The sequence below is a fragment of the Apium graveolens genome, chromosome 2 (assembly GCF_009905375.1).
Source record: "Apium graveolens cultivar Ventura chromosome 2, ASM990537v1, whole genome shotgun sequence".
Taxonomy (NCBI): domain Eukaryota; kingdom Viridiplantae; phylum Streptophyta; class Magnoliopsida; order Apiales; family Apiaceae; genus Apium; species Apium graveolens.
The window spans coordinates 57,007,625-57,026,196 of record NC_133648.1 but is presented as its reverse complement, the minus strand read 5'-3'; the positions used below and the strand labels follow the sequence as shown (position 1 = coordinate 57,026,196).

At 33.7% G+C, this 18,572-nt stretch overlaps 3 protein-coding genes across 3 annotated transcripts; all 3 read right to left on the bottom strand.

Moving 5' to 3' along the window:
• Positions 1-250: 250 nt before the first annotated feature.
• On the bottom strand, positions 251-5,392 carry LOC141689871 (uncharacterized). The gene is made up of 8 exons (XM_074494375.1): positions 5,146-5,392; positions 4,636-4,980; positions 4,015-4,304; positions 3,916-3,927; positions 2,628-2,699; positions 627-737; positions 437-518; positions 251-366 (listed from the first exon to the last, which is right to left on the bottom strand). Exons 1-8 carry the CDS (start codon positions 5,390-5,392, stop codon positions 251-253), a joined length of 1,275 nt encoding a protein of 424 aa, XP_074350476.1.
• Positions 5,393-8,995: 3,603 nt separating this feature from the next.
• On the bottom strand, positions 8,996-10,661 carry LOC141705947 (uncharacterized). Its single transcript, XM_074508805.1, has 6 exons — positions 10,538-10,661; positions 10,242-10,307; positions 9,634-9,732; positions 9,413-9,520; positions 9,210-9,311; positions 8,996-9,095 (listed from the first exon to the last, which is right to left on the bottom strand). The coding sequence occupies exons 1-6, from the start codon at positions 10,595-10,597 to the stop codon at positions 9,039-9,041; spliced, it is 492 nt and encodes a 163-aa protein (XP_074364906.1). The 5' UTR covers positions 10,598-10,661; the 3' UTR covers positions 8,996-9,038.
• A 5,248-nt stretch (positions 10,662-15,909) lies between these two features.
• On the bottom strand, positions 15,910-17,801 carry LOC141689866 (uncharacterized). The gene is made up of 6 exons (XM_074494364.1): positions 17,456-17,801; positions 17,112-17,290; positions 16,324-16,608; positions 16,225-16,236; positions 16,143-16,180; positions 15,910-16,063 (listed from the first exon to the last, which is right to left on the bottom strand). Exons 1-6 carry the CDS (start codon positions 17,799-17,801, stop codon positions 15,910-15,912), a joined length of 1,014 nt encoding a protein of 337 aa, XP_074350465.1.
• Positions 17,802-18,572: the final 771 nt, after the last annotated feature.

The following is an 18,572-nucleotide window of genomic DNA, read 5'->3' as shown; positions in this document are numbered from 1 at the left end:
AGAAAATGCAACTCGAGCTAACATATGAGCTACATAATTCGCAGATTGATGTTCATACACAACTAACACATTCTCAAACTGTTGAAGTAAACTCACACAATCATCTATAATACTATGATAGTTTGATCTTCCCTTGTTATTATAGACGGCCTCCACCACCAGTTTCGCGTCCAATTCAAATATGCAGTTCATAGTTCTCCATTTTTTTGCATCCATACTAATGCATCACGAAGTCCCCTGCTTCTGCCTCTCAAACCTGTGTGTACCCCCGACAATTAGAACTTCTAGCACCCAAGAATCTTCCACTGTCATCACGAGCTACACAAGCCACTCCTATATTCTCCGTATTACCCTGACTTGCAACATCTACATTGATTTTATCCAACCCTCAGTGGTCGACCCCATTTTTTCGTTGATGGTTGCTTCAGCTTCATACCTCCAACCCCACCTTCATTAATGTTTTTCCATTCCCGCATCAGGTTCAAAGCCATAGACCGAACACCAAAAACTGACATGTTCTTTTTATTCCATACCCATTCATTCCGTCTAACCCACAAGCTCTAACTAATGACACCCAACATAATATATTGTTCCCTGTTATAATATTGAAATACATGTTTGAGCACCTGCAACCCCTTCATACCCTCCTCGACTCTCACCACCTCCTTCAATCCCACCATACTCCACAAGTCACGAGCAAAACAACAAGAGAACATCATATGTATCGTATCTTCAACCTGCAGATGACACCACGAATACATCTGTTGAACCTGCACACCCTTTTTAATCAACTCACTAGCTATAGGCAACACATTTTGAAAGACTCTCCACAGAAAAATTACTATATTTCTTGGTAGGTTTAAGCTCTACAATTTCTTCCAAAATCCTCTATCCTGACTCTCCTTCTCACCCCTCAGCTGTCTATAGCAACTCGTAACCGAGAATTCCCCTTTATCATTTAGCAACCAGTACCAAGAATTCATAATATTTCTACTAGGGACATGAATCTGATGTATCAAGTTCCTATCATGTTCATTATAAATATCATTCAACACCTCCATATCCCATTTCTTTTGCCCCTCCATCATAAGTCAACTGACAGTTTGCATCCTGAAGACCAACATAAACATTACTCGTAAGAAAACCATTCTCTATAAATGGTAACCACAGACTCGTCCACATATTAGTATCTCGACCATCTCTTATTTTTGGCCTACACCCTCATTTTATTATCTCATGTGATTCCATGATACTCCTCCACATAAAACTAGGATTCGATCCCAATTCTGCATTTAAAAAATCAGTATTCACGAAGTACCCTGCCTTCATGATTGCAGCCACCAGTGGATTGGAGTTATTTATTAATCTCCAACCTTGCTTGGCTAACATTACCACATTAAACTCCTTCAATTTCGAAATCCTAACCCGCCCACTTCCTTCAATTCACATAACCGGTCCCAGCTCATCCATCGAATTCCATCATATTCCCATTGACCCCCCCCACCAGTACGAATTCATCTTCTTTTTAATTCTATCAAATACATATGAGGAAATTAGTAACAGATTCATCCAAAATATTGGTGTAGTTTGTGCTGCTGATTTAAGCAGTGTTACCTTACCAGCTTTAGAAATATTCCCCATTCCCATGCTTGTAACTTATAACTAACCCGTTCTACTTGGAACTCAAACACTATCTTTTTATTTTGACCAACTCTCATAGGTAAACCCAAATAATTACCTGGGTTCTCATTCTCGCGCACCTGAAGTTGTTCCTGTACCTCTTGACGATCCCCGAATATGTGTTCGAGGAAAAAGTAATGCTTGACTTATTATAGTTAATCACCTGTCCAGATATATGAGCATATCGTTTGTAAAATCCTTTTTAAATTGCGTACTTCAGCCTTGGTTGCCTTAAAAAATAAGTCACCAATCATCTGAAAATTATAAGTGTGATATACTCGGTGCTCCTCTCGCAATTCGACACCCATGTATCAGCCCTGCTTCCTCATTCCTCATGATTATAGCACTAACACCCCTCCATACACATAATGTAAATATATACTATATAATATATATTTCAAGAAATATGTAAAATATAACAACTTTGTCCAAAAGGAGAACTATACCATACATTGTTTTATTTTAAAATAAATTTATAAGTAACAATTAAATCCATAAATTTGAGGTCACCAACATTAAAAAGCAACAATTAATTAGCACAAATTAGTTTCATAGTAATTTTCTGGCGCAAGCAAAATAAATTTTAGATTTACTAAAAAATTAGTATATTTACAAGTTGCCTTAAGATCTTATATTTCGATCTTTTTATCTAAATAAAAATCTACCGATCTAATTATAAATTTTTATTAAATTATATATTTGTAGAATTATTAGATTTATTATGTTTAACCAGTTGTCTTAAGATCTTATTAGTATGTCTTTATCAAAATAAAAATTTAGAATTTAACTATTAATTTATGATTTGGAGTGGACAGAACATAAGGAAAATATACACGTGTGTCAGATCATAGTATTACCTGCACTCAGTGCCTAAATTTCAGATAGATCTAGTTTTACATACCTGTGCACTCGGTGCCTTAATTTCAGACATATTCTAGTCTACATACCTGCACTGAATTGATGATTGGAACATTAATCATCTCTCTCCTGCTCCTGCTGCTGGAACCAGATGGTATATTCTGGAAAATTGACGTCAAAGTATTAATTGTCACAAAATAATAATAAAAAAACAAAACAAATTGAGCTATCTATTAATATAAATGCTGAGACAAAACCAAAAGCATGGCCACTCAACAGATCAGGAATTTGAGAAGATTGAACAACTTAGAAATGAGAAAATTGAAAGATAAATTACTACATACTATATAGATAGATTGAGTACCTTAGATGAAATTAAAGTACTCTTAGCACATGCAGCATCAGTTGAATTATGAATTGAAATGTTAGAAGCCAATTGAATGTTGACATTTTGTTGAAATTCACTAGGATATTTGAGAATCAATTGGATGAAAACTTATTACTAATGAATATATGTGTTTCTACACTTTCAAAATAACACATGAATATTCAAATGACCAACTATGTCACTGAGTTAAATCTAACCATAGTTAATATTAATTATAATGAGGTTATTTATGTCTTTTTACCTTTATTTTTCTGCATTTCACTGTATTATCTCTCTTCCGCCTTCATAATCACCCATCTCCTTATTTTGGGCGGTATGAAATCATGCACAACTAACACATTCTCAAAATATTGAAGTAAACGTACACAATCATCTATAATACTATGAAAGTTCGATCTTTCCTTGTTATTATAGACGGCCTCCACACACAGTTTCGTGTTCAATTCAAAATGCAGTTCATAGTCTCCATTTTCTATCCCATACATAATGCATCACGAAGTCTCCACTGCTTCTGCCTCTCTAATCTGTGTGTACCCCCGACAATTAGAATTTTAGCACCCAAGATCTTCCAATGTCATCACGAGCTACACAAGCCACTCCTTAAATTCTCTGTATTACCCTGACCTATATCATCTACATTGATTTTTATCCAACCCTCAAGTGGTCGACCCCATTTCTTCATCGATGGTTTCTCAGCTTCATACCTCCAACCCCACCTTCATTAACATTTCTCCACTCCCACATCAGGTTCAAAGCCATATACCGAACACCAAAAACTGACAGTTCTTTTATTCACACCCATTCATTCCGTCTAACCCACAAGCTCCAACTAATGACACCCAACATAATACATTGTTCCCTGTTACTATATGGCAAACATGTCTGAGCACCTAAACCCCTTCATACCCTCCTCGACCTCACCACCTCCTTCAATCCTACCGTACTACACCAAGTCACGAGCAAAATAACAAGGAGAACAACGTATGTACCGTATCTTCAACCTGCAAATAACACCACAAACACATCTGTTGAATCTACACACCTTTTTTAATCAACTCAATAGCTGTAGGCAACACATTTCAACAGACCCTCCATAGAAAGTTTACTATCTTTCCTGGTCGGTTTAAGCTCCACAATATATTCCAAAATCCTCTATCATGACTCTCCCTCTCACCCCTCAGCTGTCTATAGCAACTCTTAACCGAGAGTTCCCCCTTATCATCTAGCAACCAGTACCAAAAATCCATAATATTTCTACTAGGGACATGAATTTGATGTATCAAGTTCCTATCACATTCATTACAAATATCATGCAGCACCTCTATATCCATTTCTTTTGCCCCTCCATCATCAGTCCATTGACAGTTGCACCTAAAGACTAACATAAGCATTACTCGTAAGAAAACCATTCTCTATACATGGTAACCACAGACTCATCCACATATTAGTATCTCGACCATCTCCTATTTTCTTCCTACACCCTCATTTTATTATCTCTTGTGATTCAATGATACTCCTCCACATAAAACTAGGATTTCGATCCCAATTCTGCATTTAAAAAATCGGTATTCGCGAAGTACCTTGCCTTTATGATTGCAGCCACTAGTGGATTGGAGTTATTTATTAATCTCCAACCTTTCTTGGCTAACATTACCACATTAAACTCCTTCAATTTCTGAAATACTAACCCACCCAATTCCTTCACTTACCATAACCGTTCCCAGCTAATCCATCGAATTTCACATGTTCCCATCGACCCCCCCACCAGTACGAATTCATCTTCTTTTCAATTCTATCACATACATCCGAGGAAATTAGTAGCAGATTCATCCAAAATGTTGGTATAGTTTGTGCTGTTGATTTAAGCAGTGTTACCTTACCAGCTTTAGAAATATTCCCCATTCCCCATGCTTGTAACTTAGAACTAACCCGCTCTACCAGGAACCCGAACACTGCTTTTTTATTTTGACCAACTCTCATAGGTAAACCCAAATAATTTCTTGGGTTCTCATTCTCGCGGACCTGAAGTTGTTCCTGTACCTCCTGACGATCCTCTGGACATGTGTTCGAGGAAAAAATAATGCTTGACTTATTATAGTTAATCACCTGTCTAGATATCTAAGCATATCATTGTAAAATTCCTTTCAAATTGCGTGCTTCAGTCTTGGTTGCCTTAAAAAATAAGTAACAATCATATGCAAATAATAAGTGTGATATACTCGGTGCTCCTCTCGTAATTTGACACCCATGTATCAGCTCTGCTTCCTCATCCCTCCTGATTATAGCACTAAGCCCTTCCACACACATAATGTAAATATATGGCAAAATTGGGTCTCCTAGACGAAGTCCTCTTTCAGGAAAAACACAGCTAGATTCTTCACCATTATGCAAGAAACTATACGACACTGAACTAATAAACTGCATGATCCTATCAATCCATACACCAATAAACCCAAACTTCGCCATCATATTCGCACAAGCTCCATTCTAGCCTATCATATGCCTTCGAAATATCCAATTTAAGTCTTGCAACTCCAGTCCGCCCTTGTCTCTTACGTTGCATATAATGATTAATTTCGAGTGCTATCAACGCATTGTTTGTTAATAATCTGCCTTCGATAAATGCACTTTTCCTGTCAGATATAACAGACCCTAAAATCTTCTTAATTTGATGCCAGACAGTTAACTTCCAAACACCACCTAATCGCATCGCACGAGTTATAAGTTAATACTATAGTATTTTCAGCAAAATATGATTTCGCTTGATAGGTTCTTTAACACCTTCCAAATAGTTATTACAACCTTCCAAAAAATTAAATACAACAAATAATTTGTCAAGAGCAATTAAGTAAATTAATATGTTTGAGTACACATCCTTCGTTAAAATAAGATAGGATTTTCAATTTTTTTAAGATTAAATTATATAGATACACAATTAGATTAACTAACGTAATTATTTAAAATTCTTATATCAACTTAAAAAACCTTTAAAATTATCAAAAAATAAAAAAACAAAAAAAACCTTTAAATTTGAATATGTTTTAATGATATAAATTACAAACTAATAATTTACTTTGATAGACACAATTTTTGGATAAAAAATCATAGTAATAAGGATGAAAGAGGGGGGAAGGAGTATAAAAAATAAAAACGAATAATATTTAAAGGATAAGTAACATCGAAGTAATGGAAAAAAATGAAAAAAAATATATTAATAAAAGCTCGTGCATCACACGGATTATACGGTACTTAGTAATATATATTACTAGATTTTGAAATTGCAGTCATTTTTTCGTGTGGAACTTCTAATAATTTTTAAAATCATGCAATTGCTCAAAGTTTGAAATATATCTAGGTTAAATTTCTGTTGATACTTAGAGCTTAAACTCCTCCTTATCAAAACTTAAAGATCGCGACCAGAGTTGTATTATAATCATGTTTGATATATAAACTCCTCAACAAGCATTACCTCCAATGGTATGATTTACAATTTCATGTAACTGTTCTTCTTTATTTGATGTAATGTTATGTTTCAAATTTTTCGATTTTCAAAGTTTAGATTGGTTAGTCCGCTCTTTTCTTCTCTTTTTTGCCATTTATTTCCTTATTAATTTGTTTCCTGCTATAATAAGTTAGTAATCGAGGACATATATAACTTTCATTTGTAGATACATGTTAACTTGTTTGAAAGATGATAAAGTAAAAGATAATGATAATCACGAGGAAGAATGTGATAACAAGGATAAAAAGGTTGTTCAATATATAGGTTTTGAGAAAATTAAATGGAATCTTTTTGGCATGGAATTTTTCACGGAATTAAATGCAAAAGATCCATTTCACTTAACAATAAAATCATTTTATGATGGCTGCGGAGAAGAGAATGATGTGTGTGTTACTTGTAATGCTAGTTGTGTGCATAAATATTTACCTGACAAGTCGACTTAATGTGCCTTAAGCGTAGTGATGGCAAAATAATCCGATCTGACGGATATCCGATCCGAAACCTGAAATTTTGGATATACCGAACCCGATTTTTTGGATTTAGATTTGGATATCGATTTCATTTTTAAACCAAAAAAATTTTGGATTTGGATTTGGATATTAGGTATACCGATCCAAAACCCGATCTGAAATCCGAAATGCTATCCGAACCCGATCCGAACCCGAAATCCGAAAAAAATCTGAGTTATTAAATAAATAAATTAATAAATATAAATTATAAAAAATATTAGAATTTTATATATTATACATTATAATATTGTATAATATATATATATTCTATAATTTACCTTATACATATTATTATATAATTTTTAGAACATATATTTTTATATTTATGTTAAAAATTAACTAATTATAAAGTTTAATGAAATATAATTATTCAATTATTTAAATGTGTGATAAGGTTTATAAGGTTAACAAAATATATTTTAGTAATAAATCTAAAACTGGGTTTCAATGTAGTTGATTTTTTAAATATTACCTATAAAACATATAATAACACAATTAATGATGTGGTGGAGTGGTTGAAGATGACACATTAAAACTCTTTCTCTACAAGTCGCGTATTCGATCCCAAGCACTAGCAATATTAATAATTATACAAATTTTCAGATTTCGGGTTCGGGTTTCGGGTTTGGGTTTCGGGTTCGGATATGAATATCCAATTCAAAAAACTTCGGATTTCGGGTATACCTGAATCTGATCCGAAATCCGATGGATCGGGTTCGGGTATTTTCGGGTTCGGGTCGGGTTTGGGTATGGATAATATTTTCGGGTTTGGATATGGATTCTGCAATACCCAATCCGACCCGATTGCCATCCCTACTTAAGCGTTGTTGGAAAGCCTATGTTGAGAGGGGTTTTAACTGCGGCACTCCAATCTTGGATGACATGCCCCCGCACTGATATCCTACTGGGGCACTCTTGCATAGGGCTATCAAGGCTGCCAGACAAGTAGGAAAATTTAAGTGATATAAGTGATTCATAATATTTTTTCATTCATACAAATATTTAAGTGATTCATAATATTTTTTTATTTATAATATATGTAAATTTTATCTCGGACGAGCCGAGTTCGATTCACAAACAATTTTATTCCGGTTCATTTACCGATATAACTAGGCTCTAATGATACAACTAGAGTGGGTTGTAGTGGTAGTGGATAGGTGTTACGAGTTAGTTGTTTATTTCATGGCACCACATTTGTTATCTTTTTTCTTAATCAAATTTTTTGAATTATTTATTTATTTTTTTATGGTAGAGAACCGGTAGCCGCTACCTTCGAGTGCGCACATGGTAGGGTGCATATTATGTGGTACTTCTTGTATATCTATTGTGTCTTCTCTTCGTCCATTTTAAAACAATGTATCTTTTTTATATGAAGGAAAACATTTTATCTTGTTATTTGAAGGAGTTAAATAAGGTTTTGATCATTGTATTTAATAGAAAAAAGGGAAAGAACCTCTTGATTTATATTGCATGGTCGTCCTTATTTTTAAAAACTTGTAATCATAATCCAATCCCATAAAAAATTTACCCCTAATCTTAACCAGATTTCCTCCAAAAGAATAATCAAAAATTTAATTTTCAAGCTTGATATCTTAAAATTACAATCATGGTCTAGTGTTAAAAAATGTGGTTATACTTGTTGAGTTGAATAAAGTTTTAATATTTTATTTAGAAAAGCTGTTAAGGTATAAAAACTTCCATATTCTCAAAAAATTAGTTGGAACAATTTGATCTAATATTAAACTCTTTTTAATATATTATTCTATAAACCCAAATATAGAATAAACTCATATCGTAAAGGCAACTAATATTCGGAAATGGATTGCACAGTTATTATCCTCAGGGCATCATACAATCTTATACTCATTATCAGAAAAACCTAGGTTATAAAAAAACCAACATTAATACCAACAATTGTAAATCCTCAATCACAGTTTTATATATTATGAATTATTCTAACAAACAACCATTAATTCAAGCAACCATAATATGTTACACCATCCAGGGAAAGTACTTATTCAGCTGCACCAGTTTATAGCAACTAACAGAAAAATGTTTAAAGATTTTGAACCAGGTACCACACAGACAAGTCATGGCTAGCTCAAGCCATAGCTATTAACCGCTCCTCCGGATCCGGTTGCCGCAGGGCCAACATTTCCTGAAAACAATTAGTTCATGTAAATGTAAATAGATGAAATTACCTAGACATGTGTACTGTCTAGTTGTACAGTAATAAGAGAGTGTTTGACAAGTATGCAATGATAATACTTACCAGCGGTTTGTCTCCGTTGTTCTCAACAGGAGGATAGCCCAGATAGATGTACCTTTTGACATCTTTAAAGGTTCTGAACCTTTTATCACCATGGTAATAGAACTGTGTATATAAAAAGAAAATATAACATCACATATGAGAAGATAATGTTAACAATTAAAGATTTCAGATCAACAATGGTCAAAAGTTTGCGAAAAAATTACATGATCGCGAACGCCACTGACACGAGTGCGCACTTGTTTTCTCCATCCTGTGAGTCTTTCAGCAAATGGAAGCCAGTGCTCATGACCCAGAGAGGCAAGCTTGGTAACCTGTAAATTAGTACAAAATTGTCATTATTAATATCAGTAAACCAATGCAGTAAATTAATAGCAGCGTTCATTCAAAACTAGATGATGCTCATAACTTATAAGCTTGTAAGTACCTGGTCATCCATAAACGGAACATAATCTCCAGGGAGCTCATAGTCAAACCAATAATGCTCAGATAAGGTGGTTGGTTGTGGCGGCACCTTTGGTTGTCTCTGCCATATATATATATATATCTCAAGAAATATGTAAAATATAACAACTTTGTCCAAAAGGAGAATTATACCATACATTATTTTATTTTAAAATAAATTTATAAGTAACAATTATATCCATAAATTTGAGGTCAACACATTAAAAAACATAATTAATTAGCACAAATTAGTTTCATAGTAATTTTTTTGATGAAGCAAAATAAATTTTAGATTACAAAAAATTATTATATTTACAAGTTGCCTTTAAGATCTTATGTTTCGATCTTTTATCTAAATAAAAATTTACCCATCTAATTATCAATTTTGATTAAATTATATATTTGTAGAATTATTAGATTTATTATGTTTACAAGTTGTCTTAAAATCTTATGATTCATGTCTTTATCAAAATAAAAATTTAAGATTTAACTATTAATTTGTGATTTGGAGTGGAAGACATCACAGTCAGTCAGATCATAGTATTACCTACACTCAGTGCCTAAATTTCAGACAGATCTAGTCTTATATACCTGCACTGAATTGATGGTTGGAGCATTAATCATCTCTCTCCTGCTGCTAGAACCAGATGGTATATTCTGGAAATTTGATGTCAAAGTATTAATTGTCACAAATAATAATCAGAAAAACTAATTTAATTAATTGAGCAATCTAGTAATATTGAAAAAGAAAGAACACAAATAAATGCTGAGACAAAACCAAAAGCATGGCCACTCAATAGATCAGGAATTTAAGAAGATTGAACAGCTTAGAAATGAGAAAAATTGAAAGATAAATTAGTACTACACTATATAGTTAGATTGAGTACCTTAGATGGAACCAAAGTACTTCGAGCACAGGCAGCATCAATTGAAATATTAGAAGCCATTGATGTTGAAAAGTTGTTGAAATTTCACTAGGATGTTTGATGAATCAATTGGACAAAATTATTACTCATGAAAATAGGTGATTCTACACATATCAATCTATAATTTCAAAGTAACCCTTGAATATTCAAATGACCAACTATGCCCCTGAGTTAAATTTAACCATAGTTAATATTAATTATAATTGAGGTCATTTATGTCTTTTCTACCTCTATTTCCCCATTTCACTTACTATCTATCTCCGTTCGCCCTTTATTAATTACCCATTTGCTTATTTTGGATCTTTCCCATCCTACCTACTTCCATTTACTTATTTTCTCTCTTCCAACTATTTCTTCAGTATCATTCACTTATACTTTTTCTTCACTATTTCTTAATTATATGAATGCCAATACCTCTATTTTTTTATCATCTTCCCCCAAGTTTTAACCTTTCGCATTTCTCATTTTTTATTTGATATTATAAATTAATATCAATATAAAGAGAGTTAAATTCCATGAAAAACCACTATTTTTTTGGAGATCTTGGAAATTATATATTTTAACATTTAAAACATTAAAGAACTTATTATTTTTGCAAATTATGTTTTATAAATATAACTCTTTTATCAGATATGTCAAAAATTATTTATGTTTGACAAGAAAAACATGCATGTTCTGCAAGTTAAAAATATGTTCTGCAAACTGAAAATCTTTTGTGACTATAAAGAGGTATATTTGTCCTTGTTGCACGTTTAGAAACCATTCGCTTAATATTTTTCGTGGCAGCTCTGGATAATTAGAATATTTTTCAAGTGGATGTCAAATAAGCCTAATTATATATTTTAGAAGAAGAATTTTATATAGAACAACCTCAAGATATATTTGTTTGTATATATATGTTGATGATTTAATATTCGCGAGAAATAATGCACCATTGATGGAAGAATTCAAGGAGGCAATGATGACTGATGTTAGTCTTATGTTCTAATATTTTGGTTGAATCAAAGTGAAAATCATATTTTTGTTTCTCAAAAAGGTTCTATAGAGAAAATTTTTAAAAGTCTTAGGTTAAAAATTGCAAGCCCATAAGTACACCAGTTGTTTGTGGAACTAAACTAACAAAGTTTTATGCAACTATGAAATTTAATCCGTCAATTTATAGAATCCTTCTTGAAAGTGTGAGAAATTTACGTGTTATGGTATTAGCCTCGTTAGTAGGTATATGGAAGAACCTATTGTGACACATATAAAAGTGCCAAAAAGGATTCTCCCCTACAACAAAGGTACCCTTAACTACGGTCTTGCCTATTTTCCGTCTACAAGATTTAAAATTTATGGTTATAGAGATAGTGATTGGGAAGGAGATATTGATGATCGTAAAAGTACCGGTGGGTTCAAATTTTTCATGGAAGACACTTTTTTGGAAACATCAAAAAGTAACCCTCTTAACCTGTGAAACTGAGTACATATTTGCTATATTTATTGCTTGTCATGCACCGGGGTTGACGAGACTATTAAAGATAATTCATTTTCCTTAGAGAGAAGCAACAACCATACATGTTGATAATAAGTCTGTTTGGAAACGAATCTAATATTTCATGATTGTAAACATATAGATAAAAAGTATTTTTTTTGAAATAATCGTACTTATATATATAAATATTCTTCCGAAATCAGATTACAATGAATCAACTCTGGAACAGTATGAAACCATTCCATATGACCTCTCATAGAAAATGCAACTCGAGCTAACATATGAGCTACATAATTCGCAGATTGATGTTCATACACAACTAACACATTCTCAAACTGTTGAAGTAAACTCACACAATCATCTATAATACTATGATAGTTTGATCTTCCCTTGTTATTATAGACGGCCTCCACCACCAGTTTCGCGTCCAATTCAAATATGCAGTTCATAGTTCTCCATTTTTTTGCATCCATACTAATGCATCACGAAGTCCCCCTGCTTCTGCCTCTCAAACCTGTGTGTACCCCCGACAATTAGAACTTCTAGCACCCAAGAATCTTCCACTGTCATCACGAGCTACACAAGCCACTCCTATATTCTCCGTATTACCCTGACTTGCAACATCTACATTGATTTTATCCAACCCTCAGTGGTCGACCCCATTTTTTCGTTGATGGTTGCTTCAGCTTCATACCTCCAACCCCACCTTCATTAATGTTTTTCCATTCCCGCATCAGGTTCAAAGCCATAGACCGAACACCAAAAACTGACATGTTCTTTTTATTCCATACCCATTCATTCCGTCTAACCCACAAGCTCTAACTAATGACACCCAACATAATATATTGTTCCCTGTTATAATATTGAAATACATGTTTGAGCACCTGCAACCCCTTCATACCCTCCTCGACTCTCACCACCTCCTTCAATCCCACCATACTCCACAAGTCACGAGCAAAACAACAAGAGAACATCATATGTATCGTATCTTCAACCTGCAGATGACACCACGAATACATCTGTTGAACCTGCACACCCTTTTTAATCAACTCACTAGCTATAGGCAACACATTTTGAAAGACTCTCTACAGAAAAATTACTATATTTCTTGGTAGGTTTAAGCTCTACAATTTCTTCCAAAATCCTCTATCCTGACTCTCCTTCTCACCCCTCAGCTGTCTATAGCAACTCGTAACCGAGAATTCCCCTTTATCATTTAGCAACCAGTACCAAGAATTCATAATATTTCTACTAGGGACATGAATCTGATGTATCAAGTTCCTATCATGTTCATTATAAATATCATTCAACACCTCCATATCCCATTTCTTTTGCCCCTCCATCATAAGTCAACTGACAGTTGCATCCTGAAGACCAACATAAACATTACTCGTAAGAAAACCATTCTCTATAAATGGTAACCACAGACTCGTCCACATATTAGTATCTCGACCATCTCTTATTTTTGGCCTACACCCTCATTTTATTATCTCATGTGATTCCATGATACTCCTCCACATAAAACTAGGATTCGATCCCAATTCTGCATTTAAAAAATCAGTATTCACGAAGTACCCTGCCTTCATGATTGCAGCCACCAGTGGATTGGAGTTATTTATTAATCTCCAACCTTGCTTGGCTAACATTACCACATTAAACTCCTTCAATTTCCGAAATCCTAACCCGCCCACTTCCTTCAATTCACATAACCGGTCCCAGCTCATCCATCGAATTCCATCATATTCCCATTGACCCCCCCACCAGTACGAATTCATCTTCTTTTTAATTCTATCAAATACATATGAGGAAATTAGTAACAGATTCATCCAAAATATTGGTGTAGTTTGTGCTGCTGATTTAAGCAGTGTTACCTTACCAGCTTTAGAAATATTCCCCATTCCCCATGCTTGTAACTTATAACTAACCCGTTCTACTTGGAACTCAAACACTATCTTTTTATTTTGACCAACTCTCATAGGTAAACCCAAATAATTACCTGGGTTCTCATTCTCGCGCACCTGAAGTTGTTCCTGTACCTCTTGACGATCCCCCGAATATGTGTTCGAGGAAAAAGTAATGCTTGACTTATTATAGTTAATCACCTGTCCAGATATATGAGCATATCGTTGTAAAATCCTTTTTAAATTGCGTACTTCAGCCTTGGTTGCCTTAAAAAATAAGTACCAATCATCTGAAAATTATAAGTGTGATATACTCGGTGCTCCTCTCGCAATTCGACACCCATGTATCAGCCCTGCTTCCTCATTCCTCATGATTATAGCACTAAACCCCTCCATACACATAATGTAAATATATATATATATATATATATATATATTTCAAGAAATATGTAAAATATAACAACTTTGTCCAAAAGGAGAACTATACCATACATTGTTTTATTTTAAAATAAATTTATAAGTAACAATTAAATCCATAAATTTGAGGTCAACACATTAAAAAGCAAAATTAATTAGCACAAATTAGTTTCATAGTAATTTTATGGCGAAGCAAAATAAATTTTAGATTTACTAAAAATTATTATATTTACAAGTTGCCTTAAGATCTTATATTTCGATCTTTTATCTAAATAAAAATCTACCGATCTAATTATAAATTTTTATTAAATTATATATTTGTAGAATTATTAGATTTATCATGTTTACCAGTTGTCTTAAGATCTTATTAGTATGTCTTTATCAAAATAAAAATTTAGAATTTAACTATTAATTTATGATTTGGAGTGGACAGAACATAAGGAAAATATACACGTGTGTCAGATCATAGTATTACCTGCACTCAATGCCTAAATTTCAGATAGATCTAGTTTTACATACCTGTGCACTCGGTGCCTTAATTTCAGACATATCTAGTCTTACATACCTGCACTGAATTGATGATTGGAACATTAATCATCTCTCTCCTGCTCCTGCTGCTGGAACCAGATGGTATATTCTGGAAAATTGACGTCAAAGTATTAATTGTCACAAATAATAATAAAAAAACAAAACAAATTGAGCTATCTATTAATATAAATGCTGAGACAAAACCAAAAGCATGGCCACTCAACAGATCAGGAATTTGAGAAGATTGAACAACTTAGAAATGAGAAAAATTGAAAGATAAATTACTACTATACTATATAGATAGATTGAGTACCTTAGATGAAATTAAAGTACTCTTAGCACATGCAACATCAGTTGAATTATGAATTGAAATGTTAGAAGCCATTCATGTTGACATTTTGTTGAAATTTCACTAGGATATTTGATGAATCAATTGGAGAAACTTATTGCTAATGAATATATGTGTTTCTACACTTTCAAAATAACACATGAATATTCAAATGACCAACTATGTCACTGAGTTAAATCTAACCATAGTTAATATTAATTATAATGAAGGTTATTTATGTCTTTTTACCTTTATTTTTCCATTTCACTTATTATCTCTCTTCGCCCTTCATTAATCACCCATCTCCTTATTTTGGGCGGTATGAAATCATGCACAACTAACACATTCTCAAAATATTGAAGTAAACTTACACAATCATCTATAATACTATGAAAGTTCGATCTTTCCTTGTTATTATAGACGGCCTCCACCACCAGTTTCGTGTTCAATTCAAAAATGCAGTTCATAGTTCTCCATTTTTCTATCCATACTAATGCATCACGAAGTCCCACTGCTTCTGCCTCTCTAATCTGTGTGTACCCCCGACAATTAGAAATTTTAGCACCCAAGAATCTTCCAATGTCATCACGAGCTACACAAGCCACTCCTATATTCTCTGTATTACCCTGACCTATATCATCTACATTGATTTTTATCCAACCCTCAAGTGGTCGACCCCATTTCTTCATCGATGGTTGCTCAGCTTCATACCTCCAACCCCACCTTCATTAACATTTCTCCACTCCCACATCAGGTTCAAAGCCATATACCGAACACCAAAAACTGACATGTTCTTTTTATTCCACACCCATTCATTCCGTCTAACCCACAAGCTCCAACTAATGACACCCAACATAATACATTGTTCCCTGTTACTATATTGAAATACATGTCTGAGCACCTAAAACCCCTTCATACCCTCCTCGACTCTCACCACCTCCTTCAATCCTACCGTACTACACAAGTCACGAGCAAAATAACAAGAGAACAACGTATGTACCGTATCTTCAACCTGCAAATGACACCACAAACACATCTGTTGAATCTACACACCTTTTTTAATCAACTCAATAGCTGTAGGCAACACATTTCAACAGACCCTCCATAGAAAGTTTACTATCTTTCCTGGTCGGTTTAAGCTCCACAATATATTCCAAAATCCTCTATCATGACTCTCCCTCTCACCCCTCAGCTGTCTATAGCAACTCTTAACCGAGAGTTCCCCCTTATCATCTAGCAACCAGTACCAAAAATCCATAATATTTCTACTAGGGACATGAATTTGATGTATCAAGTTCCTATCACATTCATTACAAATATCATGCAGCACCTCTATATCCCATTTCTTTTGCCCCTCCATCATCAGTCCATTGACAGTTGCATCCTAAAGACTAACATAAGCATTACTCGTAAGAAAACCATTCTCTATACATGGTAACCACAGACTCATCCACATATTAGTATCTCGACCATCTCCTATTTTTCTCCTACACCCTCATTTTATTATCTCTTGTGATTCAATGATACTCCTCCACATAAAACTAGGATTCGATCCCAATTCTGCATTTAAAAAATCGGTATTCGCGAAGTACCTTGCCTTTATGATTGCAGCCACTAGTGGATTGGAGTTATTTATTAATCTCCAACCTTTCTTGGCTAACATTACCACATTAAACTCCTTCAATTTCTGAAATACTAACCCACCCAATTCCTTCACTTACCATAACCGTTCCCAGCTAATCCATCAAATTTCACCATGTTCCCATCGACCCCCCACCAGTACGAATTCATCTTCTTTTCAATTCTATCACATACATCCGAGGAAATTAGTAGCAGATTCATCCAAAATGTTGGTATAGTTTGTGCTGTTGATTTAAGCAGTGTTACCTTACCAGCTTTAGAAATATTCCCCATTCCCCATGCTTGTAACTTAGAACTAACCCGCTCTACCAGGAACCCGAACACTGCTTTTTTATTTTGACCAACTCTCATAGGTAAACCCAAATAATTTCTTGGGTTCTCATTCTCGCGCACCTGAAGTTGTTCCTGTACCTCCTGACGATCCTCTGGACATGTGTTCGAGGAAAAAATAATGCTTGACTTATTATAGTTAATCACCTGTCTAGATATCTAAGCATATCATTGTAAAATTCCTTTCAAATTGCGTGCTTCAGTCTTGGTTGCCTTAAAAAATAAGTAACAATCATATGCAAATAATAAGTGTGATATACTCGGTGCTCCTCTCGCAATTTGACACCCATGTATCAGCTCTGCTTCCTCATCCCTCCTGATTATAGCACTAAGCCCTTCCACACACATAATGTAAATATATGGCAAAATTGGGTCTCCTAGACGAAGTCCTCTTTCAGGAAAAACACAGCTAGATTCTTCACCATTATGCAAGAAACTATACGACACTGAACTAATAAACTGCATGATCCTATTAATCCATACACCAATAAACCCAAACTTCGCCATCATATTTCGCACAAAGCTCCATTCTAGCCTATCATATGCCTTCGAAATATCCAATTTAAGTCTTGCAACTCCAGTCCGCCCTTGTCTCTTACGTTGCATATAATGATTAATTTCGAGTGCTATCAACGCATTGTTTGTTAATAATCTGCCTTCGATAAATGCACTTTTCCTGTCAGATATAACAGACCCTAAAATCTTCTTAATTTGATGCCAGAAAGTTAACTTCCAAACACCACCTATCGCATCGCACGAGTTATAAGTTAATACTATAGTATTTTCAGCAAAATATGATTTCGCTTGATAGGTTCTTTAACACCTTCCAAAATAGTTATTACAACCTTCCAAAAAATTAAATACAACAAATAATTTGTCAAGAGCAATTAAGTAAATTAATATGTTTGAGTACACATCCTTCGTTAAAATAAGATAGGATTTTCAATTTTTTTAAGATTAAATTATATAGATACACAATTAGATTAACTAACGTAATTATTTAAAATTCTTATATCAACTTAAAAAACCTTTAAATTATCAAAAAATAAAAAAACAAAAAAACCTTTAAATTTGAATATGTTTTAATGATATAAATTACAAACTAATAATTTACTTTGATAGACACAATTTTTGGATAAAAAATCATAGTAATAAAGGATGAAAAGAGGGGGGAAGGAGTATAAAAAATAAAAACGAATAATATTTAAAGGATAAGTAACATCGAAGTAATGGAAAAAAATGAAAAAAAATATATTAATAAAAGCTCGTGCATCACACGGATTATACGGTACTTAGTAATATATATTACTAGATTTTGAAATTGCAGTCATTTTTTCGTGTGGAACTTCTAATAATTTTTAAAATCATGCAATTGCT